At 34.5% G+C, this 19,601-nt stretch overlaps 4 protein-coding genes across 4 annotated transcripts; 2 read left to right on the plus strand and 2 right to left on the minus strand.

The window, feature by feature from the left end:
- Nucleotides 1–3,732: 3,732 nt before the first annotated feature.
- LOC123215859 lies at nucleotides 3,733–4,704 on the minus strand. Its single transcript, XM_044636123.1, has one exon. It carries the CDS (start codon nucleotides 4,631–4,633, stop codon nucleotides 3,839–3,841), a length of 795 nt encoding a protein of 264 aa, XP_044492058.1. The 5' UTR covers nucleotides 4,634–4,704; the 3' UTR covers nucleotides 3,733–3,838.
- Nucleotides 4,705–5,154: 450 nt separating this feature from the next.
- LOC123215858 lies at nucleotides 5,155–7,163 on the minus strand. The gene is made up of 3 exons (XM_044636122.1): nucleotides 7,081–7,163; nucleotides 5,655–6,365; nucleotides 5,155–5,568 (listed from the first exon to the last, which is right to left on the minus strand). The coding sequence occupies exons 2-3, from the start codon at nucleotides 6,273–6,275 to the stop codon at nucleotides 5,356–5,358; spliced, it is 834 nt and encodes a 277-aa protein (XP_044492057.1). The 5' UTR covers nucleotides 6,276–6,365; nucleotides 7,081–7,163; the 3' UTR covers nucleotides 5,155–5,355.
- A 2,710-nt stretch (nucleotides 7,164–9,873) lies between these two features.
- LOC123217666 (glucose-6-phosphate 1-dehydrogenase, chloroplastic-like) lies at nucleotides 9,874–14,362 on the plus strand. Its single transcript, XM_044638759.1, has 10 exons — nucleotides 9,874–10,266; nucleotides 10,609–10,841; nucleotides 10,971–11,065; nucleotides 11,253–11,367; nucleotides 12,175–12,380; nucleotides 12,465–12,614; nucleotides 12,697–12,817; nucleotides 12,911–13,140; nucleotides 13,239–13,439; nucleotides 13,742–14,362. Exons 1-10 carry the CDS (start codon nucleotides 10,086–10,088, stop codon nucleotides 13,989–13,991), a joined length of 1,782 nt encoding a protein of 593 aa, XP_044494694.1. The 5' UTR covers nucleotides 9,874–10,085; the 3' UTR covers nucleotides 13,992–14,362.
- A 2,884-nt stretch (nucleotides 14,363–17,246) lies between these two features.
- On the plus strand, nucleotides 17,247–18,676 carry LOC123215475 (transcription factor TCP20-like). The gene has a single exon (XM_044635588.1). It carries the CDS (start codon nucleotides 17,530–17,532, stop codon nucleotides 18,331–18,333), a length of 804 nt encoding a protein of 267 aa, XP_044491523.1. The 5' UTR covers nucleotides 17,247–17,529; the 3' UTR covers nucleotides 18,334–18,676.
- Nucleotides 18,677–19,601: the final 925 nt, after the last annotated feature.

Here is a 19,601-nt window from a genome sequence, read left to right on the forward strand (position 1 = left end):
TGCAGGCAATCCATTAAAGCAATAGCTATCTTAGAGAATAAAGAAGATGATAATAGAACAACAACAATGGAATCAAATATCTGAACTTTCTTCATTTGTCTACTCTCCTTCAAGAACCAAGAGTCACCATTCGTCCAAACCCACTCAGATACAAAAGCGCTATCAGATGTTACGCCACGTCTTCGCCGAAGATGGCAATGGCTAAAAGGGCTGCAACATATAGCATCGTTATCTTTCAATTGTAATTTCATATAATTAAAGATGAACTTGCATGTCTGATGGAGAACAACGTTGTTGACAATCAATTTATTGGATCCATTTTCAAGATATGTGTAATCTCCACGTCTAGTTATTTTCATTTTGATTGTTTCTTTGATTCCTTCTCTTATCTCACTGATAAACATTTACGATAATTTCATCTACTAAATATGGAGAATTTCAGAGTTCAGCATCCATCTATCATAGTCAAATTGATAGACAGTTACACTAACTAAAATTAACTTAACTGTTGAAACATCAAATCCAACTCTCAAATGTTTCATCATGAAAATCAACATTTTTAATGGCTTAAAAATCTTTTAGCACGATAATCAACTCTACAATTAATTACCATGAGTATATAATTTTCCTACCATTGAATATTAGACATGTCAAACTGTATTCGACACAATCTATCATGTCCACGAGTCGTATCGTATTCATGAACCATGCCAGGCCATGGCCCTGCAAATGTGCCTTTCTATTCTTTGCATGTGGTAGGAGACTGAATTTATCCGCAATTTGATGCATTACACTCCGAAGTCTCCGAGAAAGCCAGAATGCTTCTCCTAAAATGGCAAATATCTTCAAGTTTTCTTCTCCCAGTTAGCTTGTAGCTGATAGAGAGAGTTCAAAATCCAGAGACATAAATTTATTGCAAAATCACTTATTAGAGTGGGAAATTGGATTTTAATCTAAACCCCATTTTGTTACCATAAGTTAAAATTGGAAAAGACATTTTTATCTATCAACATAAGGGTAAAACTCAAATATTAGCCATAAATATTTCAATTCAGACTAACATTAATATAATTTGGTGTAATAAAATCAATTAATTGAATACTCTAATCTACCGATAAGTTTGATATGTTTAATAAGAATAACCCACATACACTTCACAATATCTGATAAAAGAATTCAATAATCTCTTATATATTAAATTGTTTACGTCTCTAACTCTTACACAATAACTTTATTCATTAAAAGCCTTCATTCAAAAAGGATTAAAACTGGTTACCGAAACTTAGTTGTATCATTCTTTGTTTTTGAAATTTAGTCTTTGTAATGCAATTGGAATTTCAACTCAACCGTAAATGTAACAACTGAATTGTTTGTAACATCAAGTCCAACGTTCAAATCAATTCATTGTGGAATCCTTTATAATTTCAAATAGAAATGAGTTTCATAAACTAAGCTAGCTAGCTCATGTCCTCTAATTACATTCTTTTCAAATCGACTAAGCAGACAAAAAGAAAGTAGCAACGACGATGGCTACATAATATCCTGAAACTAAGGTCATGTCGTTTTCTAAAAATCCCAGGAAATTTGAAGTTGTCCCAATAATATTTTTATGCTGAATTGCTTCCGTTGGGTATCTAATCTACATTCTCATTATTTTGGAAGATGACTTCAAGCCATTTATCTCTTGTTCCTTGGTTGTTCTAAAAGTCAAGGTCATGACCCCAATGTTTGAAAACAAACTGAAGATGACCATATGAGATGTGTGTTTGATTTGATGGTTTTTGTTGGTTCTACCTAAATTTTTTCAAAGAAACTTTGGGTTCTCTTCTTCGTATGAAACATTGGACCAACTGCTACCAACATTTTTGTACGTTGCTCTTGCCCTCCCCATGTTGTTTACGTGTATGCTTTTAAGCCACAAGTCAATTCACAAATTTTCTTAATAATAATAATAATAATAATAAAAAAGCATCTAGTCACTCCTCTAACTTGATTTTACTTAACTTTTTTTTTTAATCTTATCTTGAATAGGGCATTGTGTTGTGTACCTTGCCATGCATGTTTAGGTCGAATCTCAGTTGAAATTGTCCAAATCTGTGCAGGCCGAAACGCAATCGAAAGAGATCATTGTCATGGATAAGGCCCAAAATGGTAAAGTCCGTCAAGTCAATTTATTTTATTTTCAATAAAGATGTTATTATTATTTACTAAATTTTACATATAATAAAGATGTTATTATTATGTATAATTTTATATATAATTAATGATATATTTTTAATTTTTAATTATTTAATTATATTATAATATATTATTGTTTATATATAAAATTATATACAGAATATTACTCGTGCATCATATTTAGTCAAAAACTATAGATGGAGGTTGTATATATCGGGTTGAAAAATGAGAGGAGCAAATTAACGAAATAGGTGAAGATGAAGATGGTGTCACCAGCATTCATCGCTATCCCAAAAGATGGAAGTGGGTGATGGCAGCGTTGTCTGCTCAAATTGATGTTGAGTTTTTGTCACTCTCAAACCAAAATAGAGAGAGACAATGGAGTCCCCTTGAATTTAATTTGTTGCCTCTAGAGTGGCTTCCCAATCGCATGTGGATAAGCCTTCTCTACTCTTTAGCAACTCTTTTGTGCCTCCGCCATGGCCGACCTTTTAACTTCATTAATTCATTTGCTAGCTGCCCACCGTCCACGTTTCCACAGTTGCCATTATCAACACAACCCAAGTCTTAATTTTCTCTCTTCTTTTTGCCTGTTTTTCTTTCTCAATTCCCATGAGGGACCATATCCACAAAGAAATAAACAATCCCCCTACTGCTCAGGTACCGACTACAATCAACACAAATCATAATGTGCAGTTGTGGGTCCCCAAAAACAATGGATCTGCTGTCATCATAACAACAAGGAAAAGGATCCCCATTTGCCCCTATAGCCCAACCGACGGGACTCTGCCTCCTACAAAATTCACAACTCCTAACGATACCCACTTCACTTTAGCACCAATAGTGAAGCTAGGTGTACTTCTGGTCCATGTTATTTATTAGGGTACTTCATTTCTATGGATAAGATCTAAATTAAGTATTCTAGATTTCAGAAACATGGGCATCAAACTGGCCTTAAAAAAAAAATCAAATAAAAGACAAAAAAGATAAAAGAAAATTATTACTCCAACAAGGTTTCCAGACCGAAAAGAATCATAGAAAATCGCATCCATTGATATTAAAAAAAATAATAAAAAAGAGAAGAGAATAAAATAAAGCAAATTTAATAAGACAATCCCAGTCCACAATAATCTCTCATTACTCACATTCCATTGGCCCACTTCAGAAAACTATCTTTACCTAATCGGGGGCTTATATTCTAAAGCAAAAATTAAGCACCCAGAAAAGTTAATGCTCTGGCTATTCTTATCGATAAACATATTTCCTCAAGTGACTTCTCGCCAACAAACAACATATAGTATAAGAAAAGGTTTAGGGTAAAAAATTCTATTTCCCAAAAGGTAAAGTTTCATTCAGATTTGACTATATTCCAGCAGTGATGTTTGATACATCTGCATCAGAAAACTATGAGAAATTTGTCTTTCCAGGGGGACTCTTGGCTCGGGAATTCAAAAGAAATAAGAAGTGACTCGAAACAAATATATTTTTTCGGTCAATAATTTTTATGGGCAATTTTATATAAAATTAATAATATATTATTATATAATTAAATAATTAAAAATAAAATAATATTTAATTATATAAAAATATAACATTATTTATCCGTAAAATTATACACAAAAATTACACTTATAATATCATTGATATTTTTTTAATGGGCCTAAGCGTTCGGACTCCAAAGGGACCACAAACGAGAATTGAATATCCCTAACACGTCCGGCAGCACTTTCCTAGCCAAACCTTTGTGGTTGCAGCTACCTCCCTCCGCCGTATGCCGGACGACCGCTATAATCTCATCCCATGCGGTCGTAGGTTCACCAGAAAACTCTATCACCACATTCTCCTCAACATCTTTTATGGGCGAACTCACAGGTAACACCACGTCGTCCGACAAAACCTCATCCGCAGCAACAACGTTCATGATTGGTTCTTTGGAGTCTTCAACTTGGTTATTGTTATTATTCGAACCAAAACGGCGTGCCGTTTTGTCTCTTCTCTTGGGTTTCCCATTTTTCTTAGATTTTTGAGTTTCGACGTTACTCAGGTGATCTTCAAAGGCTTCAATGGCTTGGTGAATGAGCTCCCGGTTGGGAGAAGAATCCCATCTGAACCAGTAACGGGTGTAGCAGTCAAAACAATCGCAATCAAATAAAGGAGGTTTATGAGTAGTAGCAGGAGTGTGCTTTGAAGTCTTCCTGTGGATGATTGATGAAGACGAAGTTGAAGTAGTTGCTTTGATTGACGTGGTGATAAGATAAGCCAAAACCTCGCGGTCTTCAAGAGGGAGGAGAGATGCAAGAGCAATAATGGAAGCAGGAAGAAGGTTAAACACAGAGAGATAACCTCCATCGGTAGAAGAAGAGTGAGAGGGAGATGGGTATACTTTACCTTTGTTCTTTATCTTCATCATGTTTGATATGGAGAGGGCTTGGTTTACCTTTTTAATTTGTATCATGTACTGGCACTGGGTTTTTATTTTTATTTTTTCATTTTCTTTTTCTATATTATTATTATAATGGGCGCGTGTAGAACACGGCGATTTTGAATATCATGAAAGCTTAATCAGAAAAACTACGTCGGAGTACCCTTACTTTAATTTTGAAATATTCTCGAAATAATTTGAGCTCATATCTTGCCATTGCCAGTTAAATTGCCCCTGATTTTGTTTTAGTTGGGTAGATGTCCTTTCACGGGAGCATAAAAAATATCTACCAAAACTATAACATAACTTCGCAAGAACATATGCAATGCAACACATCATAGGTGGAAAATCTCACTCTGCTTCACGAGAATTTTTATAAATGAGAGTTCTTGTGTGTGTCATGTCTGTTCTCCTTCAGGTCGACTCCTCTAATACCATTTGGGCAAGCCTTGGAAGCATTTATGAGCTCCCTTTTGCGGAAGCACCCAAGGATACCTGCCGCAAATTTTGTGGGCTTTGTTGTTTGGATGACCAAATGCATGGTAATAAATTAATGAAAGCATAACACAAACAACAATAAGACTTTGGTAAATAGTTTTTCCTTACATGTTACTTGTAACTGAAACTTTTATGATTAACGAAACCTTAGAAACGAAGGGGAAATCTACTGCTTTTAGATTACAGGGAAACCAAAGCGTTTTCCTAAAACAAGGGTTCTGTAGGCAGAAATTAGAGACGCCATAAAAGAAACAGAATCAATCAGCTTTTTTATCTGCGTGTTGGGTTTTGTTGGCAGCGGCAGAACGTTTATCCTCGGCATACTTTCCTTGAATCTCATCTCTCTCCCGAAAGTACTTCTCAAAAGCCCGAGGAAGGAATCGTGGAATGAGGAAGCAGAAGAGATTAGTTGAGAAATACACTAGATTAGCAACAGCAAGAATTCTCCCAAACCAAAACCACGCCATGTCCTGCATCACAACAATTCTTTCATGTGATATATCAAAACTACATCTAACAAATATCATGCACAAAGAGTTTGATTTAGAAATTTCACCTTAACTTCCGCAGTTTGAGGCAGAGTTTTGGTAAACCAGACATCAGATATCCAATCAATGATAAGAAAGAGCCTCCTGACAGTATAAAGTAATGGAACTAGTGCCCTCACCGGCGCTGAAAATAACGATAAACCGCCTATTATATTCTCAGTTAGTATTTGAAACGAAAGTAAAAACAAGTGAGGTGTGCCTGAGCGAACTGCTTCCTCGTCGCCTCGAGCGAACCCACCCAACACATATGCAAGCGGCAAAAACAGTCCAATTGTGGTTCCTACAATGACATAAAACCTGAACAATTTGCTTCCTTGGAAAATCTCTTGCGTGCTGGAAGAACCGTTGCCATGAGCGGGGAAGGCCAAACGCGAAAGCACTAATAGATAAGCCGATGTAAAGGCGGGGAAGACTAAATCTAGTAGCGGGACGAGTCCACTGGCTGAGAAAACCATAATGAAGGCAACTAATTGGAGTTCAATTACACGCAATGATCCCATCACACTCCCCACTGTCGTTGACTGCTCCTGACGCTGATTAATCACTGGCTTTTGCTGGGGGTTTTGGTTTGTGCTTTTGGTTTTGTCAACCTCGTCATGAGGTGCTACAGCAAGAGACACACCGGACATTTTTGCTTTCAGAGAAGTATTTCTGATATAACCGATTTGATTAATCTCTTAAGGGCAATGTTTTCAGAATTTCGCGGCTGTTGTCAAAACCTGAAATTAAAATTAATGAAAAGAACAGAACAAGTGAAAATCTATTTCATTAAAGAAAACAAGTGAATTTTGTAATCTCTTGTTTAGAGAGCAACAACATTCAAAGTGAGGAGCATGTGGAGCTTAGAAACCCAAAATGCCCATTAACCCATTAACACAACTCAAGTCACATATTAAGCATTAAATATACGATCAGAAATTTTCAACTTGAATTGAAATGGACACAATCGCTGGCTACTTCTCCCAACAGGTAGGAAGTTTTCTAAAACTGATATAAGCTCATAAAAGAAAAGCTCATATTCATTTTGAAACGCATAATAAATTAGCGACTGAAACTAAATTAAGGTTAATTAATTAATCAAAATATGTCAAGTAGTCACAAAACAAACGAATCCAGATAAGATTTGTAGATATATACAAGTTCATTTAACTTCAACTCCCTTGCAAACTTGAGAGATAGTAGGACTGCATAGTGAATAGCAATTCATATTTGCATACACAATGAAAAGGCATCATTGTCAGCAGAAACACTTTAAAAAGAAAAAAAGAAAACTGAAGAAATGTAGACGTACAATTATGTATTCAAACCCCCAGGAACGTGAAGAAATAATATGTATTTGATCTCAATAGACAATTATGATATTCATTAAACTAGAGAGTTGCATGGAAGACATGGATGATTAAGTGAAAGAAATAGAGAAAGAAGAGAGCTTACTAAAGATAACTGAGCGGAATGCAGATTAAGAGATTCATTCAAAACCAGAATCCGAATAGAGAGGGTCAGGGGGAGAAGATTGCGTTTAAAAAGTAATAAGCGGATGGATATGCAAGAAAAACTATGTTGAAGTTGAACAACGTGTAAAAGGTAATGTTCGACACATGGTTGTCTTGTAAACGTGGACAAGTTTCAGTCTCACATGTGGCATATGCTTCTATTCTCATGTGACCCTTTTGAGGTTATCGATTGCCTCGTCATCCGCACAATGTTAACAAAAAAACACTTGCCTCTGCAATTTACATTTACGATAGCCTGCATACCAGTTCTTTTATAAGTATTTTTCTCTGGATAAACACGAACTCTTGCACACCAGTTCCCTGATTATAACCAAGAATGGGTCAAGGTTAGGACGGTCCGTGTCATTACATTATTCAAGACTTGTATTCTACTGTTCATGTACGTGGCAAAACTTGTTAAACAAACATGTAAATTTAGCAACTCGGGAGCTAGATATTCGTTTCAACACTGAATATGATAACGTGATTTTCATATGCCAGGCAAAAGCAAAATATGAAATGATAAAAATATAAGAACGACTACCAAAATAATATTATCTAACTGTATAGTTAAAGTGACAATAAAACAAACTTTTATATTTAAACGAACAAGAATTCAAATATATAATTTTGTCTTGGAGACTCACTAAATCTATTATTGCTTGTCTAATACTTTGAAAACCACACACATTTGGAGTAGCTAGATGGCATTAATTGACGAAAGCATTGAAATCATCAAATTACACCTTTCCCAAAAGACAAAGGAGAATTAGAATATGAAAGTTTACCCTTTTCTCAAAAGTAATATACCAATTCGTTGAACTTGAATCATCAAATTACACCTTAATAAGCAAGGGTAGGCTGTAACTGAAACCCAGATAACCTTTTCATCTACTTACCTTTTTTAAACTAAATAATGTAATGAGACTAATTTCATTTTTTATGAACACTGAGTGTAATCTCTCTTTACAAGCCAACTTTTTCTTCCTTACGCTTTCAGCTTTCAATTATGGAGGAAAAAGCAAAGCAATTCAATGCAAAAGCATGACAGATTGACAATGACAAGTTTCAAATTCTTACTAAGATCTCTAGTCTATTCAGTGAGCACCCATTAAAAGCAAGAACAAATAATTGCGGTTTCTAGTTTTAATTTAATACTTGAAAATCAAATTAACAGTGAAGTTACATAGGAGATTGAATTCTACAGTAAATTTGTTGTCACTTTTCTTCTTCAATAGCTTTCTGTACTGTAAGTTGTGACATCACAAATGAATTTATTGCGCCGCTAATCTAGGAAGTGTGTATGCATGTGACTCATCAGCTTTTTTGTTTTAATTACATATTATCTCCTGTTTATTTATATAAAAATTATTCAACAAACGTAAATCATTCAAAAGGTTAAGAAATTATCAAGTATCAACACAGTTACACAGTAACACCTGAAAAGCTAGGCGGAGGCGGAAGGTGGCTAAAACAAAAGCACCTAAAATACTAAACTCAACCTGCCATGTCTTTCCGTAAAGTAACTCTCCCATACATTTAAAAAAAAACCATTCTTCGCTTCCACTTCTATGTTCAGTCATAAGTCAATCCTTCTCACTTAACTTTTTCTACCCAAATCCTCTCAAATTTTATCCTTCATTTTCTGTAATATTTTCTTTGCTGGCAATATATTCAGTGAAGAGAGTTATGAAGCTTCAAGCCAATAAGAATTACAAGAAGGGTTGGTTTTTTGTTTGTAATTTGATATTTATTTATGCTCTAACTGGGTTGGTTGGTTTGTTTTGGTCTTATCCCTTCTGGTTTTCTTCAATTCGTTGTTGCATGAAGGAGTTTGTGGTTATCCATCTCCTGTATACCTGGTCTTCTTTTTCCAATCGTTAGCGGTTGCTCGTAGTTGCCAATGTCATCATTGTCGTCCTAGTTGGAGAACCAAATTTTTAGGGTATTCAAACTTATCATACTCAGCTGGTGATCAATTAGGGCTCCATTCTGGAATTCGTGGCTTAATTTAATTTAAATTCAAAAGTCGTTATTCGAATTAACTCAAATTTATAGTTTTTAAATTTATAACTTGAATAAGAGATTTTGTATATTATTTGGGTAAAACAATAATATTATTTTTATCAATAAACTGTAAATTTAAATCATTAATTTAATCTATAAATTCAAATTAAACTCAAACAATACTATTTTTTTACTCAAATAGAACTCGAGCAGAGGGATATTAGGGGTTACCCAATTTGTATCCACCCCTAATTATAACCAAAACAAAATCGATGAAACTAATATTATTTTAAAATATATTAATCAAAATAATACTGTTTTAATTAATTGAAATCAATTTTTTCAAGCTTTTGGGTTTTACAAATTAAATACATCCAAATTTGAGATTAATAATATAAAATCCTTATATTTAAGCTTGAATTCATCTAAATTAAACTTATTTTAAATTCTTTTAAGTCAAAGTAACAATCTCGAATTCGAACTGAGTTAGGTAAACTCTACCCCTTCTATAAAAAAAGGATTGCGAAGGAGCTGTGTTAATTGACTTTGTAACGAATTTTATTGGGGAAAGTCGATTATAGTTGGATAAATGTACTTTTTAAACTTTAACAAAATGAAATCATTTGATCAAAGTTTGGGTAGGACATAGTGATTCGGCCAAATTTCTATTAATAACGTCACCATCCAACGGCCGACACCCATTCCTATAAAAACAATCAAAGGCCGTTTGTGATTTGTCCAACTGCTGGTAAGACAGCCGAAAGCGGCCTTTCGGAAATCTGAAGAGCCTGACCCTTCCTCGATGTATCCGAACAAGTTTTAGCCTCTCTTTCTCTTCAAAGCCAGCTCTGTTAATTCAATCTTCTTCACCCTTTACTTTTATATTTCTTCTATCTATTCCGTATCTCTTTTATTGAAATTTATAAAGTCAGTTTTTAGATGGCTAGTTTGTCTTCTTCACCTGCTCGCTGTCCTTCTTATGCCTATTCTTGTTTATCGTCTTCTGCTTCAAATGGGCCACATCAACGTGTAAGCTTCACTTCTTCGCTGCCCCAACGAGCTAAGATATCTCTTCAATGCTTGAAAAACTTCCTTCAAAATGTAGTTCTCATGCAAGATGGTTAGTTTTTCTTTTATTATATTGTGTGTGTCAACGTTAATAAGTGGGGTGCTTTTGCATTTTTCTGATTTTAAGCTGAATTTGCTGATTTTTTAGTGTATTACTGACATAATGAATTGTATAAAACGATGGGTAAAATTGCTTGAATGTTACGTTTAATTATTCAGGAGTGATTTGGTTGATGGGAGTTAACCATTTGATTGAAATTTAGCTGAAAATGGAATTTAAGGAACAAAAAGTTTATGTTTTTATGATATTTCATAATCTTTTCTTAGCTATAGACAGACAGCTGAATTAAATAATTAATTGTTGATTCTTTTCTGCATTGGGTAATTTTTATAGGTTCAGTGCCCACAACAGCAACCCCGGTTGGAAATGAAACCCGTTTCAAGGAATCAGAAGGTGGATTGTTGTCAAATGCATCTTCAGAGGAATGCAAAGATGCAGTCGGTTTTGATAACAATGAAAATGATTCCTCGGTTAGTATTACTGTTGTTGGAGCCTCTGGGGACCTTGCCAAGAAGAAGATATTTCCTGCACTTTTTGCACTTTATTACGAGGACTGTCTTCCTGAGGTTTCAATTAAATTCTCTTCCGTTTAATTTGAGTTGTCATTCTGCAATCCCAATTTGCTTATAAGGGGTAAGTTTTATTGTGTTAAGATAAAATTTTGTGTGATCTAAGTGAATATATTAGTGTTGCAGCACTTTACTATATACGGTTATGCTCGGAGTAAGATGACTGATGCAGAACTCAGAAACATGGTTAGCAGGACACTCACTTGCAGAATTGATAAGAGGTGAGCTTGGCTTTATTTTTACTTTGTTATTTGAAGTTGACGCAATTGATGTTTGTAGTGTCTTTGGATGAAGGGAGTATTCTCTTCATTTCATGGGTGCATCATTTTCTCATATTGTGTTTTATAGTGACTCTTAGTTGCTCAACTTAATTCAGACATGATAAATGTTGTTTCCTTTGGTTTGCAGAGAGAACTGTGATGAAAAAATGGAGCAATTTCTTAAAAGGTGTTTCTATCATTCTGGTCAGTATGATTCTGAGGAAAATTTTGCTGAGCTTGACAAGAAGCTGAAGAAACATGAGGTAATAAAGTTGTAGGATGTGCATGGTGGTTAATAAGTTTCTGATTCTTACAATCTTTCTTTACAGTTAAAGAATATGTTTGTATCCTGTTTGCTGCTTCTTTTTGTGGAAATTATATGGTTGGTGATCATGATCAATTCTGCTTTCTTCTGTCCTAAGCAATTCTAAGCATTTGATGATGAATAGTAGGATAGGAGTTTGGCAAAAGATATCACATGTGTAGACATTTGTGCTCCATTAAGTGTTGGCTTTGACCTGCACGGCCTGATTGAATGAGAGAAAAAAAAATACTTTAGTTTTTAATCCAAGTTGAGATATTAGAATTGTTGCCATTCTGGACCTGTTAAATAACATGTGCTGGATTTGTAAGTTCTATTAAATAAAAGTCATTTATTCTGCTGATACTTTATTCTGAGCAATTTTGAAAGCAATATCTATATTTTTCTTGTGAGTTCTAGAATTTCTATGTACTGGGTAGCATCCCTCTTAGTGTGATTTTGCATTTTTTAGCTGATTACCAGAGTATCCACAAATTATGAGTACAATGTCTGTTAGGGTGCATGTTTTGTAACTGGATGTAATATGATGTTGAGGCATCTTGTGGTATTATATATCAGTTCACTTCCAAATTACCACCAAATGCAACCCTTATTTCTTCATATATTTAGAGAACCTTATTTGTTCTTTTGCAACTAGTTGGGAATTCAGATTATTTTCTATGCCAATATCAGATGATTAAAATAATTACTCCTACAACATGAGATTCAATTTTTTTTTCTTGTTTACAATGAAAAATCACTTCTGCAGGGTGGGAGGATTTGTAATCGCCTCTTTTATCTGTCTATCCCTCCAAATATATTCATAGATGCTGTAAAATGTGCAAGCTTGTCAGCATCATCTGGCAATGGCTGGACAAGAGTCATAGTTGAGAAACCCTTTGGTCGAGATTCAGAATCCTCAGCAGCTTTGACCAAAGCCCTCAAGAATTACCTAGACGAGGATCAAATATTTAGGTGCAAATTTTCTTGCCATCATCTCTCTTATTATGAACAAATATTGACTGTCCTTTCCTCATTGAACAAATATGCATTCTACAGGATAGATCATTATCTTGGAAAGGAGCTAGTTGAAAACTTATCTGTTCTCCGCTTCTCCAATCTCATTTTTGAACCATTGTGGTCAAGGCAGTATATTAGGAATGTGCAGTTGATATTCTCTGAAGATTTTGGCACCGAAGGACGTGGAGGGTATTGTCCTTTTATCTTATATAGATGTTTTAGTTTCCATATGCTCAAAGATCTCACTATTTTTTTGATGTATTTCATGTAGGTACTTTGACAATTATGGGATAATAAGAGATATAATGCAAAATCATCTGCTTCAAATTCTTGCGCTGTTTGCCATGGAAACTCCTGTCAGTTTGGATGCAGAAGATATCAGAAATGAGAAGGTTTTTTTATTTTCTTTAGTAAAATACTGAAACTGGGCTATTTGTGAGAGCCTGCTGTATAACTTCTATAATAAAATTGCTTCTGAATACCAGGTCAAAGTTTTACGTTCTATGAGGCCTTTACAACTTGAAGACGTGGTTGTAGGGCAATACAAAAGCCATAGAAAAGGAGGAGTTACTTACGCTGCTTACACCGATGACAAGACTGTGCCGAAGGACAGCTTGACTCCAACTTTTGCAGCAGCTGCCGTCTTCATAGACAATGCAAGATGGGATGGTGTGCCTTTTCTCATGAAAGCTGGCAAGGCATTGCATTGTAAGAGGTATGTGGAAGTAAGGAAATATAATTTATGTTTGCGTCTTGGACTAGATAATCCTTTACATGTTCGTCTTTGACTTTATTTTTTCTTCTTTTTTCCAGGGCAGAGATAAGGGTGCAGTTTAGGCATGTGCCTGGCAATTTATATAACCGAAATTTTGGAACAGATCTTGATCGAGCTACAAATGAACTTGTTATACATGTGCAGCCTGATGAGGCTATTTACTTGAAGATCAATAACAAGGTCCCTGGTTTGGGAATGAGATTGGACCATAGTACGCTAAACCTTCACTATGCAGCAAGGTATACATTTTAACATAACTTTGTACTATGCTCCTAAACATGTTTATAGATTTTAGGGATTAACTCACCCTTGTATGGTACACTGACAGTATGAAACACTGGGCATGAAAAAAATGTTGAAAAGCAACTAATATAATTTTTTGTTAAATTTGAAGTGGATATGCTTCTTAAGCATCTCTGATTTTTTCAATGAAAGTACTCAAATTTTCGTTGCTCTTTTGGATATCTATTAATTTACTTTTTAATATCTACTTGCACTTACATGTCACTCCATTTAACGTTACTGGATATGTTTTTTGTAGATATTCAAAAGAGATTCCAGATGCATATGAGAGGCTTCTACTGGATGCTATTGAAGGGGAAAGGAGGTTGTTTATCCGAAGTGATGAACTAGATGCTGCTTGGTCTCTCTTCACCCCCCTTTTGAAAGAACTAGAAGACAAAAAGATCATCCCTGAGTACTATCCTTATGGAAGTCGGGGTCCTGTTGGAGCTCACTATCTTGCAGCCAGGTATAATGTCCGGTGGGGTGACCTTAATGTAGATCAATAACTATTGTTAGACAGATGTTATACGAGCAGAAAAGTTTACTGATACATATAGTTTATTGTACTCGGTTGCTTCAAGTTTGCATTATCCATGGCAGTGGATAAAGATAGCTCTTTTTTCAAAGGGCAGTTCAGGTTTGTAAAGCAAATAGAGAGGTCAAATCAAGGAAGAGCAGAATCCTTTCCTTTGCGAGATTTTTTTGTTTTTTTTTACTCGTATGATCTGCTTTTGTAATAGTTTCTTGTTTCTTCTGAGAGTTGAACGGAATGGATGGAGGTTTTTTTAGTGTTGGTTACACAATAGTAATAGCCTTATCCACCTTTTATTGTAACATTATATATTTAAAATAATAATATTTCTATTATAAAATGAAATTATACCACCATTGAAGGAATTGGAATGGAGGCAGTTGGGAGAAATTCTCCTCCTATCATCTTCACCATCCCTCTTTCATTTTCAATTTATTTACTTGAAATGAAAAAAAAATGAGATAGAGATAGAGTAACATGTATCGAAATGAAACGAAATGGGGGAAGAAAAGGAAAAAGAAGATAATAAAAAAATAAATGGAGAAAGATGACATTTATTAAAAATAAGTGAAAATAAAAAAATGGCGAAGGAGACTAGTGGGAAAATGAATGAGAGAAAAAAGGAAGAAGAGAGAGATTAACCTTTATTGAAAAGAAAATAATAAAAGAGGAATGAAAAATGAAAAATATAAAAAGGATAAATATATAAATATCATGGATGAAAGAAAATTATATATTTTAAATATTTTTTTATTTATTATTTTTTATAATATATGATAAAATGATTTTTTTATCTATATAATAGAATTAAATAAAAAGATGAAAAATGTATGTGAAATTAAACTTTTCAAACTTATGAATAATAATATATTTACAAAATTTGATATAGTATTATTTAATTAGATGATTTTAAAATGAGATAAAAAGTAAAAAATCATATCATTAAATTATAAATTATTATTTTAGATTATACATAAAAATTTATATAATTTATTTATTCGCATAAATTATTATCGTGGACAATCCATCATCCATTTGGCATTCCAAATGAGATCATTGGTTACAGTTGGATATGTCCCCTCTTGGGGTAAAAATTAGGGATTACACTCACACAAGTACAGCTCAAAAAACGCCTCATTTATACTTTGATGAGTTGTGGTTAATAACACCCCAACTGCAATAACAAATTATCTTACCTTGGATTTCTCTCTTTTTTGTTTATCAAGTACTGATCAACTATAGATCATAAGAGATTCTACAACCATCTTAAAACAAAATGAATTTTAGAAGAAACTGACCCCAAAAAACCAACTTTTAGGTGCATTGTATCCTGTTTGATTTCTTTACTTGAATGAATGGACGGTAGACTGAGTCTGCTGTGGTTTGTGGTGTTAATTCTTGTGGGTAGTGCTGAATTCGAACTGAACTGAACTCGAATTCAAACAAACTCGGTTTGAATCTAACCTTACTTATGGGCATAACCTTCATTGCCACCAATCCTATCAGACTGAGGCAGTATTCTGAATCTCAGTGAGCCACTGCGCTATGGAAAAATGCACTGCTTCTTGCAACAACATCCTATAGAGAAATTTTAGGAGCGCTTTTTGCTACAAGGGGACTGGTTGTATGTGCTTTGATTCAAGTGTGATTCGAGTGGAGTGGTTAATCTTTATTATGAATAAACTGTTGTAAATTGGGCTCTAAAAATATAATGTTATTATCTGATTATCTTACGTCTAGAAATGGCTTTATGATCATCTAGAAACATGCTAGCTGAGCTCGTTTTGTTCATTTTTCACATTGTTGCTTAAGTATCAACATCAGACGTCCAACGACTGCCTAACCCAACCTATTTCCAATCTTATTATACCTCAGAAAACGACTGATTTTACTCTTTTTTAATAATAAATCGAAATCAAATTAGCAAATTTAGTTGAATATTACAGTCTTCATTCCATGGCACTGGTTTGGTTTTGATTGCCTGGAAATAATACAAAAAGAAACCAAAGCTTGAGAATCTTTATAGAACACCGTTGAACAATATTATAATTATAATGGGTGGTGGTTGCCTGCTGTTCTCTTAATCTTAACCCAGAAGATCTTGAAAAGTTGCAGTATCTTATCTTAAATGGACTCTGAAAATGAAATAAGAAGTGATATATTACAATTTTATTATTCAAATTCCTTTTTGGGTCCAGTAAAGTCATCAGTGTAGAAGATAAGGATGGTGTTGCTGTGATTTGGGGTAGAAAAGTTGGCTAGGGTATTGATTACAGCAAACAAATATTGACCAGAGAGATGATAAAAGAACAAGTGCCTTTGGCAATCAAGAAAGCGTGAGGATTACATAGAAGAGGCGGTGGACTAATTGCAATTAATTGGTTTGAATGGTGTTTTGAATAGAGCTGAAACCAATCAACGAATTTTATACGGGAAAGAAAAATAATGCTTTCAGAATAGACAAGAATTTTGGACCCTTCAATTGTGAAATATCATTTATGTCTTCAATTTCATACCTACCAAAGATTGGAATGGAACTTCATATTGAAGTGATGTTGGGTGAAATGTCAATAGCAAACTCTTGAAGGGACCCTCGTGTCTACGATGAGGGAAACACTCATGAAAACCATTGCTAAGACTTAACATATTTGTTTTGGTGATTGGTCTCAACTCTCACCTGCCCATCTTGATTACTCTTTCACACAAATGTTAATGAACTTCATATGCACCTCAAACTGTTGCATTTTGAGTGATTTTACAGAGCTAAGCATAAATTTTTAACTGTTATAATCATGTAAATTTTGCAGGAACTATTAAGAAAGTGTGATTGTGGCGCATGCCCGCCCACCATTGAAGAAGAAGAAGAAGAAAAATTATTGTTTTCCCCTCTGTGCCATACAACATATTGAATCGTATTTTGTTTAGCAAGAAGATGGGACTGTCTGAGTAACCCATGTTTCATGATGATTGGTAAGTGGAATTTCATGTCATGTAATCCTCTTTTCAAGGACCCACCCGTGGCCATAAAATAGTAAACCCAAATGCCTCACAAATGCAGACAAATCATTATAATCCATCAGTAAAACACATCACTAATTTGAGGCACAATACACACATGATTTGATTGCTGTGATTTTCAATATCAGCTTCCTGAGTTATAATAGCAAGTGGAATGTGTTTTCACTATGAAATATACATTTAATTAGTTCTTCATTTTTTTTTTCTTTTTAACTTTCTTACAAAAGAATAGTGAGATGCCAGTGCCTATAAATCTGAAATTAAGTTAAATGATTCTGTTAACTTTAACTTGAAACTTCGTGGTTCCAAATTTGAACATGAAGCCAAAACGTTGACACTTACATTGAAAGGTCAAAAAAGCAAGTCTTTTTGAGGTTAACTTTACCAATCAAAACAAGGGCCCTATTTTTTATCTTGTTCCCATGGAATCCAAGGCCTGAAAATCACCATCCACAAGAGGTACCCACCTTCAAGAGTGATCCTAATAGGCAAGCATGGCAGAGAACAACAAGCCTGGGGAAATTAAAGACTTTCAAATCGTGACTGCGAACAAAGATGATAATTCAAAGAAGCTAGCTCCAAAAAGAAGCTCTAACAAAGATAGACACAAAAAAGTTGATGGTAGAGGAAGAAGAATCAGGATGCCAGCCTTGTGTGCTGCCAGGATTTTTCAATTGACCAGAGAATTGGGTCATAAATCTGATGGAGAGACAATTCAATGGCTGTTACAACAAGCTGAACCATCTATTATAGCTGCTACTGGTACTGGTACTATTCCAGCGTCCATGCTTGCAGCCGCTGAGGCCTCTGTTTCTCAACAAGGGACCTCTGTTTCAGCAGATTTGCATACAAAGATAGAGGGCCTGGGGTCAGGTGTTGGGTCCATGAATAGGGCCAACTGGACAGCCATGAGTGCAAATTTGGGAAGGTCTCACTTAGGAAGTGGGGTATGGTCAACTATAAATGGAATTGGGTCAGGTTTTGTTCAAAATTCTGTGCAGTTAGTATCAAGTTTCGGAAACGAAAACTTGAATAACATGTCAAAGTTCGGGTTCCATGGGATTGAATTTCCAAATACGAATATGGGTTTAATGAGTTTTTCCTCTATGTTGAGTGGTGCTCACCAACAAGTTCCAGGCTTGGAGCTTGGTCTCTCGCAGGATGGGCATCTTGGGATGTTGAATTCTCAAGCTTTTAGCCAGTTTTATCAACATATGGGGCACCAGAGAAGCGGTTCAGCATCTATGAATCAGCAGCAACATCCTGACAAAGATGACTCTCAAGGATCAAGAGAGTAGATTGATTAAGATAGAAGATTTGTGAAACAAAATTTTGGTCAGAAATGAGTAGTATAGTTCAGAAGCTTGTAGTTTCTCATACTTCTCGTTGCAGACATGAAATTGAAATCAAGACTTCAAAGAAAGTAGGCTACTTTAGCCCTTATGAACTGAGTTACTAAGATTAAAACTTACTCTAGTTCCTCAAGAGCAAGTTTGTCATATGAACAGTGGCGTAGAGGTTTGATTTAAGTTTGTTAGGCACAAAATCTTGAGATGTGTAATTGTGTTATACATAGCAATATGAATATTTGAATGGAGTGTTTATTTGTTTCTGAAAATAAACTTGGGGGTTTTATATCGATGCCTGGGTTTATAAGCGAGCAACAGTGGATTCTGAAGCATATTTTTCTATCAAAGTAGCTAAAAATTTACTTTTCATAAGGTTTGCGATGTAATATTTGCCTTTGTTTCAATTACATGCATGATCTCCTGGACACCACCCAGCTTTTAACATTTTTGTCTTTTTTATTCATGGGATGAACAGCTTTTTTTTAGATATATGCATCCAGTTTGAAGATAAAGCATGCAAATTGAAGTAAATTTTCTCAAACTAATTTTTTGTTGAGATTATGCCAAATTTATACGCTCTAGAAGTTTGAAATGCTTCTTTGTTAACAGATTAGTCAATGGTAATCCTTTCCTTTATTCCTTCAAGATAAAGCACACCAGGTTGGAATTGACAACATGAATTCCTCTCATTCTTCGCCTGTTTTCGGCCTTGATTAGCTCACGTAAGGCCACATGTTGCTTCAGAAACTTTACTAAATTCTTGCCTACCTCAATCATTTGATTTGGCAGTCAAAGTTACTCTCTCGGTTATATAAATGCAACGGTGCTTTGAATACAAAATCTTTTAATATTCAGTACATTAGGATTAACTACATCTCTGTGTAAACTTTTTACCCGCTTTCTACTGGTTAGGCCCTGAAAGAATCCCACTGACAAAACCCAAGATCAAGTAGTCAATCCTAATATTGCAAAAGAAATTTGGTAGAGACATGAGCTCTGACAGTCGATGAAAAAGATGAGCAATGTTGTGTTTATATATTTTTGATATACAATTTGTATATATAGATGTTATATAATCATATGATTAGATTTAAAATTATCTAATTATATATTGATATATTTTTTATATATCTATGTTATATATAAAAAATACGTATACATAACAAATGAGCCTTGTTCACCCATGACAATTTTTTTTATGCCCATTAAGCCGTTTC

This window comes from Mangifera indica, chromosome 5, assembly GCF_011075055.1.
Source record: "Mangifera indica cultivar Alphonso chromosome 5, CATAS_Mindica_2.1, whole genome shotgun sequence".
Lineage (NCBI taxonomy): Eukaryota > Viridiplantae > Streptophyta > Magnoliopsida > Sapindales > Anacardiaceae > Mangifera > Mangifera indica.

Excerpts from the sequence above, each read along its gene's own strand:
- LOC123215859 (XM_044636123.1), bottom strand. The coding sequence starts at position 4,633 with ATGATACAAATTAAAAAGGTAAACCAAGCCCTCTCCATATCAAACATG.
- LOC123215858 (XM_044636122.1), bottom strand. The coding sequence starts at position 6,275 with ATGTCCGGTGTGTCTCTTGCTGTAGCACCTCATGACGAGGTTGACAAA. Across the intron at positions 5,569-5,654 it reads CTCAAACTGCGGAAGTTAAG|GACATGGCGTGGTTTTGGTT; the intron begins GTGAAATTTCTA and ends GTTGTGATGCAG.
- LOC123217666 (XM_044638759.1), top strand. The coding sequence starts at position 10,086 with ATGGCTAGTTTGTCTTCTTCACCTGCTCGCTGTCCTTCTTATGCCTAT. Across the intron at positions 12,381-12,464 it reads GACGAGGATCAAATATTTAG|GATAGATCATTATCTTGGAA; the intron begins GTGCAAATTTTC and ends TGCATTCTACAG. Across the intron at positions 13,440-13,741 it reads AACCTTCACTATGCAGCAAG|ATATTCAAAAGAGATTCCAG; the intron begins GTATACATTTTA and ends TGTTTTTTGTAG.
- LOC123215475 (XM_044635588.1), top strand. The coding sequence starts at position 17,530 with ATGGCAGAGAACAACAAGCCTGGGGAAATTAAAGACTTTCAAATCGTG.